Below are 25787 nucleotides of genomic sequence, written 5' to 3'. Positions count from 1 at the left end.
AAAACCAAGTCATCCCAGCCACAGGCTGGTGCCAAGGCAGTGCCTTTTTCTCTTCACACATCTTTTTCTTCTCTCTTCCTGCCCCAAACACACACTAACCATCTAAAGCTGATCTTCTGGGAATATAAAAGAAAGAGCATCTCTATGCTAGCCTCCAAATCAGATGGATTTGGTCTCACAAGATAAAAAGGAAGCCCTCCAATGACAGAACACAGTAACATATCTGAAGAATAAACATATTTGTAGGTCATACATGGAAGCTGCAATATCAACCTAAGGACAGATTGCCCTCTACTGAAGCTTCATGAAGCAGCAGCATGGACAAGCATAATCCCTTAAGCAGCACAGCTTATTAGTACAGACCTTCTGTATATCCACACAAAAGGGAATGAAATTGCCACTCTCTGCCCAGCCAGTGCATGAACACCTTCTTTCAGGGTCCTGCCTTTTCTTGTCACACCTCAAGAAAAGTCTTAAAACAGATATATTTTAAAATGAAATAGAAACATTTGACATTCTTACCTTCAAGAGCTGTTAGCAATGTGGCTGCATGGCTTGGAGAAGAGCACGTCCAGAAGGTCTGCCCTTAGACAGGTGCCCAGCTGGGTTAAAGCAGACACTTACATTGGATCAGGAATACAGTGGGTGTTAGGGCATCCACCATGCTTGATCGTTTATGCTTTGCTTTTAACAACATGTGCTAACAATGAGTAATCATGGTAATGAAAAACACATGATGGCTCTGACACGGAAGCAGGTGGTGCCTGCAATGCTTGTTAGAGCAGAGATTTTGTTGCTTGGTTGTAAATTGTTCGAATCTCTTGTAAAATCTCTTGAAATCTCTTAAGACTGAAAAATAAAGAAAGTTGTTTCAATAAAATATTTTTCTCTTCTCCTTGAGGAAGAAATCATAAGAGATTTATTTTGGTTTTACTGAACATGCAGAAAGTACTTCAAAAACAGTCAAATCTTTTTCTCCCCAAGGAGATGCTACTTGTGATAATATATAAAATAATCTCATTACTTCAATTTTTAAAATGTAAATAAAGTGCTTTAAAGAGTTTTGCAAAAGTCGCTGAATGAGCATTTTGGTGATACTGAGCACCTCTCATAGCAGTCATCTTAACGTCTTTTCTCAATGATAAAGTTTAAGAAAATGTGGCCATCTTTTTTTTCCTCTCTCTTTCTTTTCTTTTTCTCTTTTTTCCCAATATTGAGGAATTGTGTTTCCTGCATTTGCCAGGCAGCAAAATCAGTTAATTTTTCAAGTGCCCACTAGAGGGATCGTTTCCATTTGGAACGAGAAGTGAGAGCAAACCCCTTCAGAAGCATTCCAATCCCTGTCAGTCAAACCATGCCGTTACCAACACCTATTCGCCTTTGTGCTTATGGAGTATTAATGATTCAGCAACAGCTTGGTTACCCGATGCATATTTATTGCCTGATTTATGAGAGTGAATTATTCGACCCTGCAATTAAAATTAACCTCAGAAGAAATTTCTGGAGGTCAAACCACTCTCTAAGGACCTTGTCCGCCTTGAGGCCATTCCAATTTGCAACAGATCACACCTGAATGTCACACTGAATCTCACAAGCTCTCAAACTGGCTCCTGCTCATGCATTGCAGCACTGCACCCATCTCCCATCCAAGCTGGGTTGGCTTGTACAAACCGTAGTGCTACTGGCAGGCATAAAACAATGGCAAGTCTCATGTCCTTGCATGGATTTATTAAGCCACTCACCTGACGAAATCATGGGTGATGTCAGCTTTCTTTTGGGAGAAAGGAGGTTTTTAGTGCTCCTGGTGGGGACAAAAGCAATTGAAAAAGACGAAGCAACAATATCCTGGAGGCAAAGGGGTCCTTTCCCCCTCCCTAATGACTATTCACCTTCACTGGTACCAAGAGGCAATGGTCTTTCTATACAAGTGTTACACATCCTGTGAACCCGTTCCCACCCAATGCAATGCATGCAACACTCCAAACTGCTAGCAAAGAAGCATGAACCATCTCAAAACAAGCAAATACTTTTAAAAAGTTGTATCAATGAAGAAGATACAAAAAATAAAACCAAAGGCAGATAAAAACTTGTCCTAAAGGGTGGGTTTTCTCAAAGAGGCATGAAACTCCAAAAAAACCCTGCTAGCAACTTCAGTATTGTTACTGATGTTTCAGGAACTGTGCTTTGGTGGAAAGCAGTTGTAAAATGAGGTGAATAGGATCAAGACTGACACTTGAGCAAATGACTTCATGTTTGTCGGCACGGTGAGAGGTCGATTTCATTCAGGACATTGGGAACCACACAAATTGGAGGCAGAAATGGGCTGAGTGGATGCTGCCAGTGACCTCTGTCCTAGGAAGACAAAGAGCCTGTGGTTGCAAATAAACCTGATAGCTCAAGGTGAGCCCTGAATGGGCCTTGTTTGCAAAAGCAACATGTGCAACAAGGACATACAAGCATTTACATCACCCAGAGATTAAGAGTTCAGGGTATACAATACATCTTTACATACAAAGAGCAAATTCTTAAAGGTTGTTCGCCACCTCACATGTGAACTTGAACCATAAGGTGAACCCAAGAGCTAGTAGGAAAGGCTGATAGCAGAGGGGTAACTTACTGTCACCAAAGTGCTCCGATAACTTGCAAGAATGGGCCACAGGATCTGCATCATCTGAATCTGGAAACTGCTGTGCTGGCAGTAGTTTTGTCATAGTGTCTTGGCTATTTCTTGCTCATTCATGCTCTGTTTTATTGCTTGTTTTCAGCGAATAGTAACTCTTCTTTTTTTATTGAGAATGACTGTGCAACATTGACTTAGCTGCAGATCCCTAAACCATATCTCATGGTACGGTAATTCTCCATCCTTTCTTAGCATTTATCTAGTCAAGTAAGGAATGTTTTCTGCAAGGGAAATTGCTTCCACTTGAAACTGGCTCTGATAGTACACTAGAAAAATATAATGCAGGGAACTGTCCTGCACTGGCAGAAAGAGGAGCTAAATGATTATCTCCCATTCTCCATTGAACTCTGCAGTGTTGGCTTGTCCTGAGATCAGAAGATGCACATAACTCGTGTCTAGAACATCTCATGTCTTGCAGGGAAAAGAGGCCCTACCTAACACCTGGCCAGCAATACTTCCACCATATAAAGAAAAACCAGAGAAGTCCATTAGAAAGTGCAACAGAAAGTGCTTATTACAGTTCTGAGAGCTATTGGGTTCAAACTGTGTTCATTACCCTCGGCAATCTCTTTGGTTGCCATATCTCTCACTTTTATTTAAAATGACTCAAACATCAAAAATGCGTGTGGATTGCACCTTTGTGCCAACTCTCAGTAGCATATGACGTGATAACAACTAATCTGCTTCTCTCTGGTTTACAGACCAGGGACTGTCACACACATCAGGAAGGAAATGGTTAAAAATTAATTTCAAGAGACTGTAAGAAAATCTTTTGTGGAGAACCTTTAGCTAAAGGGACTGGGTTTGGAGCGGTGGATTGGTCTGGTTTGGTTTTGAGCTTATAATTGTCTTGGGCCTTTTATTTACTCCCAGCTCAGAGGCAGAGTCCAAAAGAAGATGAATGTTCAAATAAATCCCCTTTGAAAAAGTCTTTGGAGCAAAGGTTTCAGACTTTTAACTAATATTTCTTATATACCTTTCCTTAGAAAGGTCCTAAACTTTGAGTCTGTTTTTTTTCTACTCCATCCTTTCTAATACTTACTGCTATACTTGGAGTATTTTACTACTTTCACTGTGGAAGAGCTCTGATTTCCTCTGGAAGCTCCTTCTTAATATCCAGTCTTCCCTGTACCTCCATCATCACAAACTATGGCCTACCAGACATGCCTAATCCTTTGCTAAACAACTCACCCCAGGAAGACTGTTAACACTCCAAGGTAGAGACTGAATAAAAGCCTCCTGTCTTCTCAGAAACTAGAATAAAGGAAACGGTGACCGTAAAGAGTCGCTGAAAAGAAAAAACCTGTATCCATCAACAAGGATCATTAGTCTGCTGCAATCAAATTTAAAATGTCTTTCCTAGGACGGTTTATGTCTCCCAAACTTCAATGACATAATGCAGAAATCTATCTTAAAAATGCTTTTAACTCCACAGCTCATCAGAGTTCAGTGGTAAATGGACAGATATGTGGAAAAAACCTATCTCAGAAAGCAAAGAGAAAACGGAATCCCTCGGGCTATGTCTTTGAGACAATGATCTAACTTAACAAAGATTACTTTGGCCGATCAGCTTCTTAAGGTTTTCACACCTGCAATTTGTTGTGTTCATCTGGGATAATTGCAGCACTGTTTTCCTTTCAGTAAGAAATACTGTATTTCAGTATTTTCAGTATTGCCCAATAATAATCACAGTGGCTTATTAAATATTTTATTAAGTAAATACGTATGCTTCTGCCTGCTAGATGAATATGTGGTATTGTTCGTAATACTGCAAATGAACTCCCCAGAGGATATTCTTTCTGCTGGAGAAATTTCACTAAATAGGTTTTAAAATCATATTTTGGGGGAATGGAAAGTTAAGATACATGCTGTGCAAAGATCTTCCTTTATATACTTCAAGCTGCATAATTCACCTGAAGGCTTGGTATAAAGTCGCTAGTTTATTCCTCATGACTTCCTTGTACGAGAAACACTACGAGATAATGTGCCAGTCAGCTTACAGTCAACCAGCATGCCACGTCTCCTCCCTTTTGCTGTTTTGTCTGCTTTTATCTAACATCTTGAATCATTTGTGTTTGTTACTTTGGCATTGTTTGCACTGAGCACACATAAGACCTGCTGTTCTGGGCAGGGGTCTTAGCACACATTAACCTGCCCGTGCTTTGAAGAACTGTATCTTTGCCTCAAATACTGGCTTGAACTAAAGGATGAATGAGGAGTCCAACAAGAGGTGCTTCCCTCATCTGAAACCCCATATAGCTGGCTCCTGATCCCTGGGACAGTGATGTATGACTCCCTATAAAGACTTCAGTGAACTTGAATTTTCACCATACTTTGAATTCAACTGATGTTAGCAAAGACCTGAGGTTGCCTTTGCAGAGGGAGCTTACCTATAGCTCAAGTACTGCAGATGGTAACGTGATGGAGGAGACAATTTGGCCAGCAGCACCTTTAATAAAAAGATGAGGAGGAGCCAACAGTGGGGCATTACAAGTCTCAGTCTGTGTGAGGTTAATGTATAAGGATATAGAACCATAAGTATATTTAGGACTGGCAATGAGGAGTTTTAAACAAGAGCAGGATGGTTTAGTTCACAAAACATTGGTAGTTAAAAATGTAGACTCCCCTGAAGCCATTCTCACAGCTGCTTTTCAGAGAACCACTATTTTTTCTGGAAAAGGAAAGCCCCAAGGCTTAGGAAGACATGGATCAGTAGCAAAATGCAGCTTCTCTGGCAGCATGATTCATCTCACCTTTGACCACCACTTTCTGTCTTCTGTGAATCATTATTAATAATTATTAATGACTCAAGAACCAACCCCCTGTTGATACCAGAAGTACAGAAGTCATCAGGAACTTTAACTTTGACCATGACGAAGCACCAAGTAAGCTCACTAGGATTTTAAATGTGTTGCACTGCAGATTAGACTTCTTACTGAGACTTCAAGATACCATGATACAGACCCTCCCCTGAGTTATTCCAGCATGAACAAGAATTATTTCTGTTTGCAGCATCAATTTGAAGCTAGTGCAAGCAAAAGATTTAACTTAGTACAATATTTATCAGGCTTGCATCTCTGGTTTATGTCAAGGCAAAGAGAGCAATACCTGCAGCCAAGTTCTTACATCATGGCTCTTGAGATTATGCTGATCTTCAAGTCTAAAGCTGAAGAAGGCTCACTCTGCACTCATTCTTCCCACCATTTAGTATGGCTTCCCACCTAATTTCTCCATTTTACTGACATCTCACCCTCCCCTGAAGGATTTTGTATACAGGTGTGGGATGGGGAGGAGGAATATCAATCACCTTCCATTCCCCAGAAATAACCCCGAAGTCTAAGCAGGCTGCTTTAAACGTCTCTAAAGTGAGCATCCAATTGGACCCTGACTGGATGGCAGCAGGCCACGTGGTAAAACAGATTCCTCCCCTGTTTAGCAGAAGTGTATTTAGCACCACCCTATAAAACAAGGTTGTTGGGACCTGTGGCATGATGTGTCCTGCTCCCCACCAGCATGGGAGGCTGTAGCTGTGGGATCTGCATGACTTGCAATCCCAGCATGTTCTTTGAGCTTATTGTAAATCTAAAAACATGTGTATACTGCTCACACTGACCAAGGTTGTAACAGTCAAGGATGTGAACCTAACACTTAAAAGACCATGACTAGATGAACTTAGAAGAGAGAAGGTGACAGGAGGTAACAGGGAATGGGATGGGGAAACTGCAGAGGATACAAGAATTGCTGGTCAAACAGACATTAAAAAAAACCCCACAGGAATGAAGAGTAGCTCCTGATGGTGGAGATGTGAAAGAAAAGAAAGAGAAAAACAAAAAGAAACAAGGATGTTGCCAAAAGTGTAGGTCTAGCTGGCATGTTCATTGCCTGTCTGTGAAAGTCACCACTAAAATAACCGCCACTCTACTGAAGTGCTGGCACACATGGAGGGTCTCTGCTCGAGCCAGAGGTTCCCTCTCTCCTGTACTCCTGTATGTGCCTCCAGACCCCTGAGGGCACTGTCATTTTGGTTTGCTGCTTTGTAGACAGATACCCTAGGAAATCACTTACTAAAGGTAAGGTAAAAGAAGAAGTGTTAGAGACAGGCAGACATACAACAGTTAGAGCTTGAGAAGATGAGCAAGAAAGAAAGCTTGCGTACATGGATATGTGGGGGAATCTATTACATCAACTGCAGAAGGACAAATGCATCAGATCCCATGTGTTGTATTATATTCTGCTTATTTGCACCAGGCCCAGACAGATGCATGTGTCACCAAAGACATTACAGTGGTAACACTGATATCATAACCCCTTCAGATTTTTTCCATTGAATAAAAACTGAATTATTGTTCAGTTGATAACATTAGGTTATTTCATTCTGAGATGCAAGTGTCTGACTGAAGCTACAGCAAGTACAAGGCAGCTCCTCAGGGTCATGTCTTTTAAGTACCACACAAGACTGCCAGGGAATTACCGTATAAAGTTTATGTTTCTTTCACTACTAAGCAGTTTCTGACCAGGAAATCAAGTCCAAGAGGAGCTGTGAAGTGCCAGTAGTCTGATTTTTCTTGCCATCCCTTGAAGTTTCTCCCTGTGTGAAGAAGTGTAGCTTTCCAGAGAGCAGCTTGTCCTTGTGTCAGTCAAGTTGACCCACACCAAATGAGTCCTGCTGACTCCTTGCCACCACCACACAGCAGGACCCCCTTTTCCAGTCCTTCTTGTACTAAAAAGAGGAGTAGCAAAAGCTTTATCGTTCAGAAACCCTGCAGTCTTCACAGAACACCCTCCTAGCATAACTCTGGCATGTAAGTACTAAACTGACACTTGTTTCAACAGGCTCATCTTTAACAAATCACATTAAAGCAGAGAAACAAGTCATCAGAGATTTGCCACACTGCTCATTGTAAGGTTTTTCTTCCATCTCGCCTTCGAAGAAGCTCTCTAGCTTTGGTATATTTATATGCCTTGTTCATGCTCTTTGCTGTCCTACTAAAACTCAAGGCCTATTAGAATCTTCCAGCACTGCAATTCCCAGCCTTGAGTGTGCAATCCAAAACCCAGAGTCAGACACAGAAGGTCCCTAGGCAGTGTGAAAGAAGAGGTGTGTGCTTGCAAGAGGCAGGCTGAGTAGCTCATTACTAGCTCATTAAGAAACCCACATCGTTTAAAATAAATGCTTAAGTTGCTCTGCGTGCAGCATGCAAAGCAGATTTCTGGCTGCACAGTGTGGTAAGTGGATAAGAAAAAAGGGAACTGGTTCAGGCAGATAATAAAATTCCTGATAGCATAGAGCCTGTACTCCCCAACAGTTCCAATTCAGCATGATTTCTGTAAAGGTAAAAGTGGTTTTCTGGTTGCTTCTGTTTGCCTTTCGCATAGAACTTCATGAGATACTTATTGAAAGCATTAATTGAGCTATATTGACAACTCAACATCTACAGGAGGGTATCATCCCTTGACCTCCACAGGCCTGCGACCAGGGACCATATAACTTCCTTTTTGAATCCAGAGGTGAAGCACGAAGCTTGACATAGATACCAGGACTAGACTGAGCACTCCTGCCAGAGCTGAAGAATGGACTCATTAACTTCTTAGTCTCTTTACTGAGCCTACTCCACTTATGGAACAACCGAAATCCAAGAGTTCAATGATTAAAATATATCTATATGCATAGATTCTGATGCACTAACTTGTAACCAGACTCGACATCACTAAATCTGAAGTCAAGACAAAACAACCAAGAAGCAAAAGTCAGACATGCTCCTGACACCCCTTTCACCATAGCTAGGCTGCTACTCACACCAAACCCCACTAAAAGCAAAACTGACATCAAATGAATCCCCAGATTCATGGGAAGCTTAAGAACTTGGTCTACATTTAAAACCCTTCAGGCTCAGATGTGCCGCTCATTTTATGTCTCTAACGTGTCTGGCAAAACAGGGCTCTGACTCTTGCCCATTCTCAACTGCTGCCCTAATAAAGGAACAATTAGTAATATCAAGAGCAATAAACTTCAGGACATTTCTATACAGATTAACATTTTTAAACATTTACTCCCTCGTATATAGTCAAACAAGACTTCAGAGGGTTTCTTTTTAATGCTCAGCTGGATAAACAAAATTCAGCCTTATTAACATAGTCTTATCATTGAAAGCTCAGAGGGGTGGGGGAATTCAAACCAAATCCATTTGAGACAACAGAGGCATTGGTTCAGCCAGGCAAAACAAACAGCAGTGTCACAGTGGAGGTTCATGAAGTTCAGTCCCATAGGTCTTGCAATACCCATGGTCCCCACAAAGACAGAATCACCAGTCTTTCAAATCAGCAGAACCTCATTTTTAAGGAATCAGACAAAAAGTTTAAGTGCCCAGATCTGATAGGCTTTTTTCCTTAGAAAGGTATAACAGCAGTCAAATCAGTCGGAATTGTTTAATCATTCATATAAGAAAAGTTGCCTGTCTCGAGAGAAGTGCCCTTGTAATCAGTTTTGTAAATACAGTTGTATTAATCTGGTATAGGATAACAGGTTCAAAGTTGTAAACCCTGCAAATCTTTTACCATATGAAATGTTATTGTAGGCATTAACTCATAATGTTCACTTGTTCTCATGACAGCAGCAGTTCCCAAGGGGGTCAGGAGGTTTATGCTAAAGCACTTAGTGCTGACTAAAGAGCAAATATAATACTCTATTGTAACTGAACTCAAAATACCCTCTTTCTTTCCCTGCCCCAGACAGTAAGTTGAGAACAAGAGACCTACGTAGGCACATCTTTGATTTTGTATTCAACCCAAGCTCTCTACAATGCTTTTGATGTCTTCAGAAAAACTATGCATCAGAAGGATGCTGTAGGTTTAGACCAAGCAGGAGGCAGCAGACCAAGGTGGCAAAGGCAGAAAGGAATGGGCTAAGCACAGGTCATGGCAGCCACCTCTGGCTACAGTCTAGGCAGCCTGGTCTCAAATAAGACAAAAACCAGGTTTACAAAGGAGTGGTTTGTCAGTGGCCAGGAACTCAAGAATGGTCCTGAGAATATCTGTGGTCTTTGCCAAAGGGACAGCACTCAAGTGGCTGGAGAGAGGCTTGTCTCTGGAGTCACTGAAGGAGGCTGCAGAATAGGGTCTAGCCAAATACTTCCTGTGCCCCTGAAGTTACGTGATCTCCCACAAAAACTTTCACAAACACTTTCTTGAGTAGCAATATTAGAGGCTGTCATTGTACTGATCTCCTTCTCTCAGTTGTTTGAAATGAGTCACAACAGCCTTTTGTCTTCCTGTTGCTGTTTGTAGCACTGGTATTAAAAACCACTTCTACTTAACCACAGTAACTGAGATGAGTTTCACATCTTCAAACTTTCTAACCTCAAACACACCACTTGATAGTTTTCAGTGAAAAAGATAAAATTGGCCAGCAATGTATTTCAACGTCCAGGTCTAGATAGAAGTTGGAGCAGCAGTTCTGTAAAGAGCAGGTTAGTTTCAAGCTGGCTGCTCTTTCAAGCCCTAGACCTGGCCACTCCAAATACCTTTTAGGTGTTTTTCAGGACTAAGCTAAAGAGGACTCCAAGCAGCAAGACAGCAAGCACAAGGTAGCCAGAAGCATGACAGCAAGAGAGAGATTTGCAGACCTGGATGGATGGGCAAGGAAGAAAAGAGATTAGGGAGACACCAGGTGATAAGGAGAAAGCATCTGAGAAGAACAAGCAGAAGGAAAATAATCAAAGGGATAGGAGGGGCTGGAGTTTGGAGCCCCCAGATAGAGTCAGGGTGGAGCAGGACTCAGCATGCTTGAGGAGGGGTGATAATGGCTGGTTGAGTTGTGGTGGTTGTTGCCAGCCAAAAACACGCTGCAGTAGCAGCTACCCACTGAATGAAGCAGCAGGAGAACTTTCCCCAGGACTGGCTGTATTTGGCCATCCATGCCCTCTTCCTTTCTCCCTGTGCATGTCTACCTAACGCTTAAAGACCACTTTTGTTCTCCTCTCTGCCCAGATCAACCACTGCAGGGAAAATCAGTGTGAAGCTCACAACAAGGAAAGTCCCCTTATTATGCCTCCGCCCTTTACACAACTTCAGTGCCTAGCAGAATGCTGATACACACAGCTGGGATCTGCATGGCAGTGCTCATTCATAGCACAGAAAATACACTAAATTCACACAAAACCCTGTTGCTAGAGCCTGGCAGTTTCTGCCAGGCAGGCACGTAACTATTTAAAGGGCAACTCTGCAATCCTGACATATTGAATTGGTCCAATTTTACAGTGATAAGCAGGAAGGATATACCAGATACGAGGGATACCCAGCAAGCAGTACTTGCATGGCACTGTGACTAAAGCAAAAACTCTCACTTACTGAATGGTAATAAATATGGTCATATATAGTCAGTGTCATACGTGTGTGTATACATATGTGTGTGTGCATGCAAAAAACCCCCACATGCAGGTGTGTGTGTGTTTTAAATATGAGACACTTCTCCGTTTCATCAATCCCACTGCTGCTGGCTCTTGCTGTGGAAAAAACCTCCCTCCTACACGCTCCATAGCTCTCTTCCTTACAGCTCTTTGTCCCGAGGCCACATTTGCCCAGACTGTTCTTTGCTTTGTGTGTATGTGTGTCCCATACAAAGAAGGTGACCCTTACCCATGCAGCAGCGGGCACGGGACTGTGTGAGAGATGCTGGATTCAAAGAAGGCACAGGCAAGCTGCCGACCTCCTTGGCCAAGTGAACAAGTACTTTGAAAGAGCTCTGTGAGCAAGGCTTCTCTTTGTGCCCCTCGGTCTCCCATTGCTGCTGCCTCACATGATTATTCTTTGGCCAGGACACAGAGTGCTTAAGAGAGACAGTATTTGTCTTTCAGAAGGGAACGTAACATCAGTGTTAGTTGGGGGTTGCAAATGAAACATAATTAGCAGAAGCTTTTAACTTAAGCCAGAAATAATATATATATATCTATATCTATATGTACAGGAACAAGCAGCACTGTCAGCAGGAGGGGGTGTCATTACCTTACTGCTCCACAGCCCTGGAAGATCCCTATTGTAGCCAGAAAGACACATTTTCATTCCCTTATAGTGATGGCTGGGGTGCTGTGTGACCCCTCCTTGCTGTGCTGCAGCCCAGTTCCCCTCCACATGGAGAAGAGCAGAGCACAGAGCCAGATTTTCAGCTGTTGAAAATAGCCAGAGCTTCCTTCTAGCCAACACACTTGTGTTTGCTTGATGTTCCTGCATCAGGAGCCAAATCCCTTCCTTCTTGGGCTGACGAAGCTGAAAGAACTGCAAAGACAGTGATGCCTTCATGTCAGCATGAACACTAACCCAAAATGGTATTTGCTCCTCGGAGGAGCAGTACCCTGCCTTACAACCAGGAGGAAGCATAATCCATTTCATCGTTTATAGAACTTCATAGCCCTTAGCAGAACTATATCTCCACCTTTGCTTCTCTCTTCAGTGCAGACATACAGCGCTGGCAGATTAGCATAGAAGACAATCCAGTGTTACTCTGAGGGGTAGAGGGACTTACTGTGTCTGTGAGTGTAAGAAACTGGTCGGATAAGGTCAGATTTCATATTTCAGATACTAAAGCACCAAAGCAAACTAGAGTTAATGCAAACAAATGAAAAAGCTCACATCTGGAGACAACGGGAATTGAGGCTTTGCCTCAACACATTTCCAAGTAAATTCCTTCACGTACCAAAGTATCCAGAAGTAGGAGGCAGAAAGAAGACATATACACCTCTGCTCACTTCTGGATAGCCTCAAACTGCGCTTGAAAGCACAGCTGGTACTCAGAGAACAGGGTTCTGGGGCCACCAAGGGCACTGCACAGTTTCCCATTCTTCCCTCTCCAAAACCCTCAGCAAATCCTTCCCCAGCACCAGCTGAAGTTCTTTGTCCCAGGGGACGCACCATGTCCCTTTGCCATAGCACAGGCATGGGTCTGCTCCATGCCAGTGCTGGGGGAAAAGCAGGACCCTCTTCCTCCACAGCAAGGGCTGGGGAGCACCAGAGGCTCACCATTATTCTGGGGACCCTGATTATCCTCTGTCATGACTTATCAAGCTACACCCAGACAATTTAAGGATGACTAAAAACCCCCTAACACTCTTAGAAATTACACACTGGAGATGTTCACAAAGGTGCTCCCCAGACGGCGATGTCCCCAAAATCATTTGGGTGCAGATGCTTGAAGCATGCACCAAACACTTCCTGTGAACGATTTGACCAAAGGAAGCTGGGCGATGCAGAAAGGCTGCCATCCCTGCTTCATATGGCAATTTCAGAAAGAAATAGCTCATTAAAGCAAGTGCTGCTCTGCTAGATGTGGCATTCATTGTGCTGAACTCCCATGACCTGTTGCACTTCCTGGTTTAAAACTTTGGGGATCAGCTCATAGAAACATAGCATGGTTTGGGTTGGAAAGGACCTTAAGATCATCAAGTTCTAATGCCCTGCCATGGGCAGGAACACCTCACACTAGACCATGTCGCCCAAGGTGCTTCTTACAAGGTTGATTTTTAAGGTATATTGAGAAAAGGGCTGTTTCCTACCTCTTCAACTGTGCAATTCTTCACCTACAGAACTGTTTGTACCTTAGGCTGGGGGCCTGCTGTGCCATTTCAATGACTTGTATATTGTCTTCACCCTGAAGCCTCTTGCGATAGTCTTGTTCCAATCTCCTCGCCACCACAAGGTGAGGAGACACCACAGCAATAGGTGGTCAAACAGACACAGAGCTTTAGTAAACATGGGAAAATACTGAAAATAAGTAAATAAATGGATGAACTAGGGCTGGAAGGAGGTGAAGCAAAGTGCAACGCCATGTGGTTCGTGCCACTTGCCTTACGCCTTTTGTTTCCCGAGCCGCGCAAACAAGCCGTGATGACAGTGTTATCTGCTGACTGCACTGCTGATCCAGGCAGCCTCTCCCCTTCCAGCTCACCCTGCACAATGATGCAGCACGGCGTAGGCAAGGATAAAGCAGAGACCTTTCAACCCAGATCCCAAGAAACTACTGCCAGCTTCATCTCCTTTCCTATCTGCCTTGCAGAACAGCACAGAGGCTCAGGGACCAAGGGCCTTATCAATACCTGCAAATTAAACAGTGACTGGGGATGAGCCACGATTACATATTAGCAAGTTGTTCAGGTATTTCATGGCTTGTGGCAATTACTGCTCTCCCCAGCCATTTCCAGGCACAGTCAAGGACCTAATCCCAGCTGACCATCAGCACAGAGCCAACCTCTTTTGAAGCAGACAGTATTTTACTAGCATAGATGCAAGCTCTTCTATGCTGGCTGTTCTCTTGTGGCCAGGAGTATTCCTGGGTATAAGTAGGTTACTAATATAGAGATAGTTGATAATGCTTCACAGTTATTAAAACGCCTGCTATCTCTATTGACCAAGTTACGTGCTTCTTTCATCAGCCAATGTCACTTGAGCAGAGACAAGTTCAGCCACCAACCTACAGTGCTGCTCTAGTAACTCCTCTGGTGACTTGATTGCAAGCATTACACTTAATCCCCTCCTTCTAGAATTATATGGCAAAATAACTCTCTGCCTGCAAAATACAGCTAGGATTCAACAGTAAATTCCACCTTTGCATCAGAGGGCAAAGCTTGTGTACCTGAGAAGACAGAGGCTTACTTGTCCCCACTGAATTACTCACTAGCTTCCCCCAATATTTCATTGCACATCTCCTACTTGCAGGTTTACTGAATCTTCATCTTGGCCTAACTGGAAGGTTTGATAACTTCATCTCAACTATATTCTAAATCTGGTTCAACTGACCCTTCATCACCCATTGTGAACTGTATTATTTCCTCACTTCTTACTACAACTTTGATCAGAACAGGATCTCCACCAGATCACAAAGTATTTGCCCTCAGCAGATGGATATTGTGCACCCGCCTGTGAGGAATTCATAGCAGCTTCCTAAAATATCATACAGAAGGGTGTGGGTTGAAAACCACACATCTGAAAGCCCAACAAACTGTCATTGACAATATATATTATAACGTGAATGCACAGAATCACAGAATGGTTTGGGTTGGAAAAGATCTTAAAGTCTTAAAGGTCATCTAGTTCCAACCCCCTGCCAAGGGCAGGGACACCTTCCACTAGAGCAGGTTGCTCAAAGTCCCACCCGACCTGGCCTTATATATTTTGCATGCATAAATATTGGACATGTAAGAAACCATACAGATTCTTTTTAAAAGCTGCTTCTAAAAATGCAACCTACTACATCCAGCCCAAAATCATCCTTTTCTGTGGCTTCTTGGAGAGTAAGTAAGTATCAGAGCAGTAGTAGCCCTTTAATGTGGAAAGTATGAAATGCTCACAAAATAAGGTCTTCTGCGTAAAAAAGAAGTCCTTGAATTTCAAATGCCTTGTGCCAGCCTGTGCAGAGAGGAAACTGTTCATTAAATGTCAGGACTAAAACTGCATGCTCCAAATCTATCAGCCCTTCTCCTTGCCCTAAAATGGTGGTTTTCAACATTTAACAATCAGAGCACGATCTTCTCTCTCTGAAAAGCAATCCCAGGATTACTTGGGCAGCGTTGCTGCAATCATTTTCATGCACAACCAGTAATAGTTAGGCTAAACCTCAACATTTCATTTCTGTTCTTAATTATTTGTTTCTCTTGAGCGTAGGTATTGCTTTATTTGTCACCAATCGCTTTAGAGATGTTTCAGTTCTGTCCCCCAGCTCACTAGCAGTCCACCAGCTACAAGCCAAGAAACATCACCCAAGCACATGACCACAGGCAACATATTGGCCAAAACTGAACTGAATTTCTTATGGAGTATTTATTGGAGCATTTCTCATGGACCATTATTTAGGAAGCCGTGGCAGTTTGGTGAAGTTGACTGCTGCTCTGAAACCAGCACCGAAACTTGTAGTGCTAGACATCACCTCATTTCTAACATGCATGTTCACATCATGAAACCCAGAAGTGAGAATCTCAGAGCTCTCCCATCAGTTGCAGCCAGGATCCTTGTCTGTTACCCTGGCATTACAGGATCTAAATTCACTCCCAGGTTAGGGAACACTGGGCTGCTTGCAGAGGAAGAGCTTTGGAGTATCTGCTCTCTTTTCTTCCAAGCACATAACCTAAGTTGCAGCATTAACAAGCTCACATGTTATGAACAAACTTCACTCATACGAAGGTCTTCAAATTATCCAAACTGACACAAGCTCCCTATTGCTAACACACAGCAAGCTCCAAACAACAGGTTTATTTAAAAATACACTTTATTTACAAGACATTTAAACTTCATTTTGAAAAAAATATAACTGTACATAAAACTTTAAGTAATCTTTCACTAATAGTTAATAAAACCACAGTGAGATTTACAATTCAGTGAATCAGCAATCATGGGAATTAAATTTGGCACATTATTCAAATCACATATTGAGCAGAAAAACTGAAGGAAGCTTTTAAGCAACACAACTCCATAAATGTAACATTCTTACACAGTGACATCCTCGTGTCAAGGTATCACTATTCAAATCAAGTATTTAACATAGAAAGTGCTTCCACTTACAGCAGAGTAAGTAGTAGAACCTATAGAAATCTTCACAGGTTTTGAATGATCTTTTCAGAAACATCTCCTTTACCTGCTTTCCAATTAGTGATCCACACTTTCCCTTAAGGTGTTAATGAATGACTACTGAACCCTACTGATTTCATTGTACTTTCCTAGGTTTAGAAACCAACCTTCTTGAAAAAGTTGGTTCAGGTGGACTACTTATAAAGAATGTATATATATAAATATATATATTTACATCTCAGGATGACCACTTAGACAACACTTCTACACAGACAACAGAACATAAATAGTCCTTGGAGTAGCTCACATCAAGACATCCATAGACCTTGAGTGGTGAACTTCATCTCAGGGAAAACTTGGATGCTGGCATATTCCCTTCAAAGTTCAGAATAAAAGGAAGCATTCAGGACAGTAAGTGTTATAATCAGGTAGGGAAGGGGGAAAGAAGAGGAAGAACTAAAGAAGGTCAAAAAGTGGTTTGCAGTGGTAAAGTATCACATGGCAAAACAGGAAAGTGGGTGAATTTGAATAAAATGGAGTGCAAAAATTAAACCAGTGCATAAAAGAGGTATTTCTAAACTGTATTATGGGTACATCGCCCTGCCCAGAAGGCCACCAAAATCACATTGCTTTTATTGAAGAGACAAAGAATACGAAAAACGTTAAGAGGAAAAAGACACAGTTGCAAATAAGCATTGCAAAGAACACAAGTTTTCAACTGGAAACATGGTAAAACAAAGGCAATACTCCTAAAAATTGTTCTTCTATGTAAAGAAAATTACTGATGCTAAGGCAAGACTTGCATTTAGAGAGTGACAGAAGGAGGAAAAATTAACAATTGACTTGGCACATATGAAAAGGTAACCAAAAATCGATTCACTTTAATTGATGAAGGCCAGTAAAGTGCTTTTGCATTCAATACCCTGTTAATTCATTCCAGATTTCACTTTTGCTCCAAAACTATCTAGCAAGGCTAGCAAATGTTTCACTGTCGTACAAGTAGGTGATGTGTATGACTAGTTATGGATCAGAGGGACACATAAGCTGGACAATCAGTTGAAAGTCACCCGTATTACAAACAAACAGATTTCCTTTGCTATAGATAGTGATGGACAGATAGGGGCAACCACTGCCAGAGAACCTGAATGCCATAATGATGCAATTCTAAGGGAGTACTGGAAGAGGACAGAGTAGCACAATCAACCCCCAGTCATCAGAAATTTTACATTGCTGAACTGGGGGGAAAGGGGTGGAAGAAATTAAGCTAAAAAGGCCAGACGAGATTTAATGACAGCGCAATATGCTACAAAACTGAATCTAGAACAAAACCCACAGATAAAGGCAGATACTTGAAATACATTGTATTTCGAAATGAGGTAAGCCTACTTCAAGAGAATTAGAAGAGAGATGCCAAGAACCGAAGGGAAATAAGTCAGTACAAAATACACACTGATTGGAATGAAGTTTTCTAGATGTAGAGAGGGGCCACCCAGCACAGCCAAGCTGTGGCATGCTTCGAACAGAGGAGAAAGATATTTTACTGTGGAACTCAAAGGGAGGATACCAGGTCAGAAACCTCAGCTGAATACCCTGAAAATCCCTACATAGAGAAAACATGGCTCATCTCATCGATAACACAGCTCTGTTACTTTTGTTTGCTTAGGTAATAAAGCAGATTTTAAATCTGCTTGTTTTCCAGCCCTGAAGATTTCTATAATCCCTGGTATTTTCCTATTTATTCACAGGTAACAATTACAGTACATTCAACCAGACAAGAAAAAAAAAGTTTGAGAATGTTACTTCATTGTATTTTCAGGTTACAACACTTTTAAAAGCCTAAAAAATAGATAAACACAGTTTGAATAAACACTGGAAGGATAAAGAAAAAGATGGTCCATTTTGTCAAATGCCTCAACATTACACATACTTGTTTTCCTTAATCCCAGAATAAACAACACTGCCATCTCATCTTCAACCATTTAATAATATATACATATAAAAATTACCTGATTTAAGACATAAATGCATAATTATGAAAGGGTGTCTGTTTCTAGGGGGTATCTGGGAAGCGAGCTCTCCCCTAGACTTTGTTGTTATTTTGGGAGCCTTTTATTCCAGATCTCAAAAAAAAAGCCCTATATTTGTCATTTACATCTAAACCTCAATATTTAAACATCATCATAGATGAAAATAAGGATAATAAGAACAGAATTGTCTTACTTTAAGCCACATGCTTTTAAAAGACAGAGCAATTCTTCAAATGTTTCCTGATTTACATGAATCTGTGCAATAACTGCCTAGTAAGATCCTGCTGCTTTTTCACCTCTGCTGCTGCCAACAGAATTAGACTAGAGGATCAAGCTTTTAATTATACTAGCACGTAGTTTAGTTTATATTATCAGAACTTACAATGAAAGGCTATAAAACATATTCATTCACCCAAGAATCAGTTCAAAAGGGGCAACTACAAATCTCAAAGCATGCTATTTAAACAGGAATCACTGCTTCAGTAAATAGCATTTTCCAAGCAGCAAAATATCCTGCTGGGTGTTTTAATATTCATTGACTTAATGTAATCATCCTTATTAATAAGAAATAGGCTGCTTTCAAGCCAGCCTTACAAGGAGGTCCTGGTGTTTTCCCAGCCCAGGCAGGAAATCAATTTGCCCTTTCTGTTAAGGTGTCACTGAAGTAAAGATGCCTTTTTTTTTATAAAGGTGTTCCCCCGAATAAACGAATAAACCTGCACAGGCCACACAGACCACTGAAAGGCAGCTTTTGACAGCAAAATGTATTTGAAAGCTTCTGGATCTGAAGTGCATAGCCAGTGAGGCTGAGCACTACACTCAGTGTGGATTAGGCAGCGGGTCTCCTCTCCCAGAAACCTGGGGAACATACCTGACCTAAATCCAGCACTGATGTCTTCTTGTTTTCCCTGTGTGCCTTCAATAACAGCAAGCGGCAAACAGGTAATGGAACTGCTTCACTAAATGCATTTCAAAATACACCTTTGGGCAGGGAGAGAAGGGGCAAGGCAGAGAGGAGGAACCTTTAAAACAAACCAACAACTGAGACTAAACCAGGAAAGATACCCTGCATTTTTTGTTATAAAGCTCCCTCTAAGTGATAATACTGCATATAAAATTGTAAAGAGGCTTTCTTACTTAATACAATATTAAATTATGTCTTAATAATAGAACTGCAGAATTTTAACTGTTCACAATGAACACATTAGCTTATTTATTCAGCACGAGTAATGGCAGACACTCAGTGTTAAAGATACTGCAACCATCCTGTGCAATGATGAATTAAGACTGTGGGTATGATACCTTCTGTTGTCAAGAGAAAAAAAAAAAGAAAGACTGAGTTGCACAATCAGGACAGTGAACAAGATAAAGTTACTTGGATGACTGCCTGTGTTTCCACCTGCTAGAATTGGTACGAAAGTATTTCTTCGCTTTCTTGACAAGAAGTCTATTCTTAAGCACACTCATCTGTGATTAGGCTAGGACTCCAGTAGTAGAGAAGCAAGACCAGCTTCTGCTCTGTCCTTAAACACAAGAGTCAATAGATGCAAGTCAAAATTCCCAAGTGTTTCCCATGCCTCTTAGACTCTGTAATTTCATTCACAAACTCCACTGGTCAGAAGCACAAGCATTATGTTAAACATGAACTGTCTATGCAAAAATGGGGTTTAAGGATCAGTAAAGCATCTCTACTGAAGTCCTTTATAAATATACAGTACTTCAGCCCAGTAGAATCATTAACTGGCCACAGGGCTTTCAGGAAATGGCTCATTTCAGCAGAAAGGCCAGAGTTTCATTCCCAGTGCCACTGGCCATTAACTGCGAGCATCAGTGCAGACAGCAAAACACCCCATCCACTCTAACAACACAGATTCACACATAGTTTGGGAAAGAACTGTGTTAGGCTGCATCAGAACACACTTGGTGGAAATATGAATCCTTATTTAGATGTATTTTGGTTTACAGCTAAAGCACAAAATCTTTTTGTCGCATCAGCTTCAGCTATAACCACCGATGACCCCCTTCCCAGCCAGGACACATCTGTTCTGTGAGAACATTACACAGAGTAGAGGGGGAATTGCCTAAAGTCGTGTACTGCTCAACATGGATTTGCCATCACAATTTTTCACACTTTTCATGCTCTCCTCTGCCAGTGGGTTCTCGATAGGGATTTCAACATCAGTTTTCCTGGAACCATTGTCTTTATGCACTGCAGAAAGGCAACTATCATTTTTCTCAGTATAGCCATTAGTTTTAGCGAGATGAGGTTCCCGCTGACTGCAGCACAGCTGAGAGTCACAAGCTTTTGAGATGCAGGGCGAGCTGCACAGTATCTGGGAGTTCTTGTGGTCAGTGTACTCGGGCTGGATGGTCACAGAATGGATCCCTGCATCATGGAAAACCTTCCGTATTTTATAAGCAGCATCTTGGTAATCGGTAGGGGTTTGGCACTTGATATGAAGAGTAGCAATATTCTTCCCACCTGCAAGCTCCCAGACATGCACCTCATGAAAGCTGCTCACCCCTGGTACACGAGCTAGTTCGTCAGCTGGAAAACATAAAAGAAAGATATTACAGGCTTTGGTGTACAAGGCAACTACTAGATTTCTCATTAAAAGCCCTCCCTGAAAGCAGATAAAAGTACACTTAACTCTTATTTTATGCACTTACACTTATTTTACGCTTAGTAAAATAGAGCTACTCCCAGCTGCCTTCAGTTCACCCTCCAGATGGCCACACAAGCAAGTCACCCTTCCTTTTGTGTTCACCCATCCCTCAGGCTCCTTTATGGCGATTTACACAAAAGCAATGTTAGAGCACCACTTCCTTAGCCAAGACCCTATATCTTCTGGTTTCCTTAGCCCTGAGCATGGTGGAATTCCAGCAATAACCAGTGCTACCCCACAATTAACCAGCGCTACCCCACAATTAACCAGCGCAAAATATGCCAGCGAGCTACAAAATTAACCAACCTTAATAGAAATTTCTAGGCTGTTTTGGAAGCCTCTCAGAGGAAGGGTTGGGAGATACTGTAATTCAATGTTGTTTCTTTCACAAACACCCCACACAAAGCATTAACAGCTCAAGACCTGGTACTTTTGATGTACTGTTAGAGTACCACATTCTCAAAATGCATGCTTTAACTAATCCAGAGAGATTTGAGTCATGTTGCTAAGACACAGACATGTGACTATTTCTCACTGTTCTTGAGAATTTAGAGCTATTATGAGTAAATAATCCAAACATGTCATTCCAGAAATAACCTATGCATTGAAATATATCGTTAGAATTAATAGCAACAAATTTGACTTACTCAGTAGTTGCATATTAACACCTTTGGGAACCATCTGCAATAGAATAGTTGAGGTCTCCTTGATAAGTGGGAATGCAGAAGACAAGATGATGAACACCATAATTATCGTGAGGCTTGGATCAATGTAGCACTGCCAGTTACATGGAGCATCCCCCAGAGGAAGTACATGGAAGATTGTAGCAGCAACTACCACAACCACAGATCCAAGTGCATCTCCCATAACATGCAAAAGAACACCTGAAACAGATGGTACAACTTCCATTAGTGGGGGTGAGGGGGGTTTTTTTGGGGGGGAAGTACAGCAATGCTGCATTTTTCAAGTCTGTTCTACTTGACATGTAAAAAAAGCAATTTTCCAGGCACTAATATCATAACTGATGTTTTCAGTAACAGCTTTCAGGACAAAACTGCAAGGGAAATACTGACTGAACCCCAGCTGCTTAAGTGGGATGCATTATTAAACATGTAGGGTATGCTAGCACTGTGGTCCAACTGCAATGCCATGGCAACATGGAAAGTGTTGGCTTAAACGCCTGCAGATTATTAAAAGATCCTGGCACATTAAACCTCATTTCCCAATTAAAAATTGATGACTAAATCTACCCATTCTACCCTGGAAGCTAAGAGAGCCACAGACCACTCCCAGTAATAGTTATTCTCCTCGATCAGCTTCTATGACACTATTGAAACCTGAAAAATTACTTAAGTGAAACCTAAGCTCATTCCTATGGCTCCATCAAACTCTGATTTCCAGGTCAAGCTTGATTACTAGGAATATTACACCTTGTCCCACCAACACTACTAGCCCTCATCAGAAAAAAATCAGAACCTGGTTTGACAGTCAGTCACATGGACAGCATGGTTTAATACATACCTGGACTACTCTAAATTGAGAGGAACACTGGGTACCACTTTTTACATCCATAGATGATATGTTTTTGCACAAAAGGTAAGGACATAAAACAGGCTCCTAAAATAATACACTTTTAGCTGCCCTTTCAACTACAATGACTAAAGTAGTCTTTTTCTTATAAATTTACAATAATCTAAGAACTTCTTTTTATTACTTTACATCATCTTCCCTCAAATGCACTCCAGTTTTGTCAGTCTTTACTATTTAGACTGTTTCATTCCAACCCATGCCTAATTCAAAATGTCTCTAAATATATTAAGTTCATTTCTTTGCCAATACTTTTTACTCTAAGCCTGAGAGAGAATGCAATGGACTACCTCCTTTTAACATCCTTATGACAAGCACTTTCAAGAGCTTCACTCTAATGGAATCACTTCCTCTGGGCTGGAGAAGCTGTGAAAGGCTCCCTCTCACACTCATTAACACCACAGTGAAGCATTTTGACTGTTTGGTGATGCTAGTCACTGGATTAGACCTACAGCTTTGCCTGTGCTGTTGTTTCTTACCAGCTCTGTGCATGCATATTGATCTTCTGTATGATAAATTAAGGCAATAACCCTGGAGTTCCTCTGAATCACTTGAATCAGATAAGAAAAGCACAAGCTTCCAGTGAGACCAGCTCTTTCTGCTGGAGTCAGGCATGTTCTGCCCCTTCTGGCAGAGTCCCACAGAGCTTTACTCCTCCTAACAGTGTTGCAGTGTTCCCTTTTTATTTACAAATAATCCTGATTCAGCACAGGCTATCAGCTATTGCACGAACAAGAGGGACAGGCAGGATGCAATTGCCAAGGCAACTAACTAGAGAGCACAGCTTAAAGAGAACAGGAAAACATTTCAGACAGCCTTCTTTTGAATGAAGAAGAAATAAAGTGTGTCAGAATTTTGATAAATTACGAATTTGGAAAACTCTTATTTTACATTACTCACATCATTAATATGTATATCTTGGTTACACATCACGTAATGGGGGCCTAGACAGAAATTAACCCATTTCCCTATTGATTCCCCAAAGCTTTGGTTATTGGATAGAACTGAAAATTGTGTTTTATTTAATAAAGCCAATCTGGTAAGATGATAGTAACGCACAGTTTCCAACAGCTTGTGTGAGAAAGTCTGAGCATATGCTCAGGAAATAGAAGGAATAATTTTATACTACAGTAATTAATCCTGTCGGGCAGAATGTATGGATCCCTGTTCCTACCACTTTTAAAATCAAGGAAGCAGTTCCTCTACCAATCCATTTTCTCCAACCATGTTTTTCAGGGAGGCCCAGATTCTATAATATACAAAACTTTGCCAACAGATCGTGAAGTAAATATGGCTATTCAAAGGAAAAACCTAGATTTTGAATATCTGTGGCAAGGACTACTTGTAAGGACAATACAAACAGGTTTTACGAAGGTGATGTACTAAAGTAGCACTTAAAAACTCTCTTTTTAGAAATCAAAGATGACAGGTATCTTAAAATAACTGACATAAAACTCTTCATCCTCCAGAAATCTCTGAAAGTTTCCAGCATCCATATGCGAAGCACTGTCATTCAGGCAAGTAAGGCCTTCTATAAAGTACACTCACTGTTTTCTTATTCTTTCCCCTTCCATACCTGGAAGTGCCAGTTTGCTTTTCCTGCTCCAATACCCTTACCACTATAATGCCATAACATCCATGGACACCAATCTCTACACACTCAGGAAAGTGCTGTGGCTCTAGCACATGGTTTGATTTCCAAAGTGTCTTCACTTACAGACACGTGTGTAACTCTGAAAGCACTTTTGAAAGACAGGTAGAGACACACACAGAAAACCCAACCAAACAACAATTTCCTGACTGCCACGTTGACCTCTTAATCTGAATTCACATGATGCCAACTTACAGGACTTATCAGATGCTGATAAGTGACCTGAAGAGCCTGAAACTATCATTCTGCTTCAGCTTTCTTACAGACCTTTCCTTGGAGACAAAATCCGTGTTTAAGGTACTCAAAGATACCTGCTTTTGACTCGGCTCAGAATGGGTAGGTAAATGAATTTGCATTATAAATGCCTCTGCATATATCTCTGCAGAAAGGGAGAGAGATACTTGGCTGATTTATCCCTAGAAGTAGCTATGCCATTTCACTCCGCAGACACCCAGGCATCTGCCGAATTACAACATAAGAAGGGTTAATCCTGTCACAGACTCTCTTAGGGACAAGTTCACAGTTCAAGGACCTGGAAAAACACTGTGCTGGAGCACCACTTCCAGCCCCTTTTTCCTCGTGCTGACAGCAAAACCCTGGGATTTAAAGAAGTTCTGTTTCCTGCTCTAAAGCATTTGAAAGTTGAAAACTGCTCAACTGCTAGGGCAGTGACACTCAACAAAGCGCCCCACAGCTACCTGCCCCACCTTCCTGTATAGCCACTAGCGACGTGAGCTTAGGGCAATAGGCTTTGCCTCCTTCCCAAGAGGTTCAGCTGCACTCTTCCAAAGAATTAAAAATCAAGATGTGAGCACACTCACAGCCAAATCAGCATCACACTATTTTGTTATTATCTGTGCTATTGCATACAAGCAAAACCTTTCTGCTAAAGATAACTGGGTCTGCATACGCAGAAGAATCCTGGACTTTTGCTCTATTCATTACTAATATTTGGTAAAAATAAATAGAAACCTGAAATGGAAACCAGAAAGTGTTTTAAAGTTAATTGTAACATTAGCAGTATACTCCTATGCTGTACCTCTGATGTTCAAGGCTTCAGACTTTTTCTCTTTTTTCTTCTCAGACCCCTCCTCAGGGCTTTTTTGGTCATTGGGTGAATCACCTGCATTCAAAGAAGAAACGCTGTGTTGTGTATAAGTTCTACAAACAGAAAAGACATCAACCTTCTCAAAACCAACTTATTTCAAAGATGACCAGAACAGAAATAAAAACACAGACAACAAAACAAGCCGAAACATTCTCCACACAGCTTCCTGAGCAACACCACCTCCTTCCCCCACCCTGAGCAGGCAGACACCCAGCAGCCCGGTGTAAAGTACAAGGTGAAAGAGGCACCGGGTGTCTGAGTGAGTGACAGACACGGTGTCTGAGTGTCTTTGTGACCCTCCCCAGGGCCCATGGGTGGGCTTGGAAGGACCCACAGGATGAATCCAGCAGGTCCCAAGGGAAAACGGGCAGGAGAAAGGGGATGGGAGGGATGGGGAAGGGTGGGGAGCAGGACACGAGGGGAAGGCTGGACGGCGAGGCTGCAGCCGAAAGGCACCTGCTTCATCGGCCTCTGCAGCTGGAGCACCGCTGGGCACGGCCGGAGCGGGCATCGGGGCGGG

At 41.8% G+C, this 25787-nt stretch overlaps 1 protein-coding gene across 1 annotated transcript; it reads right to left on the bottom strand.

The window, feature by feature from the left end:
- Nucleotides 1-20336: 20336 nt before the first annotated feature.
- Nucleotides 20337-25778, bottom strand: SLC30A10 (solute carrier family 30, member 10). Its single transcript, XM_010021189.1, has 4 exons — nt 25724-25778; nt 25199-25282; nt 21569-21805; nt 20337-20803 (listed from the first exon to the last, which is right to left on the bottom strand). The coding sequence occupies exons 1-4, from the start codon at nt 25776-25778 to the stop codon at nt 20337-20339; spliced, it is 843 nt and encodes a 280-aa protein (XP_010019491.1).
- Between the last annotated feature and the right edge of the window lie 9 nt (nt 25779-25787).

The sequence above is a fragment of the Nestor notabilis genome, unplaced genomic scaffold, assembly GCF_000696875.1.
Source record: "Nestor notabilis isolate BGI_N333 unplaced genomic scaffold, ASM69687v1 scaffold33518, whole genome shotgun sequence".
Taxonomy (NCBI): Eukaryota; Metazoa; Chordata; class Aves; order Psittaciformes; family Psittacidae; genus Nestor; species Nestor notabilis.
Note: the sequence above shows the minus strand (reverse complement) of the source record. Positions and strands in the feature narration are given on the sequence as shown.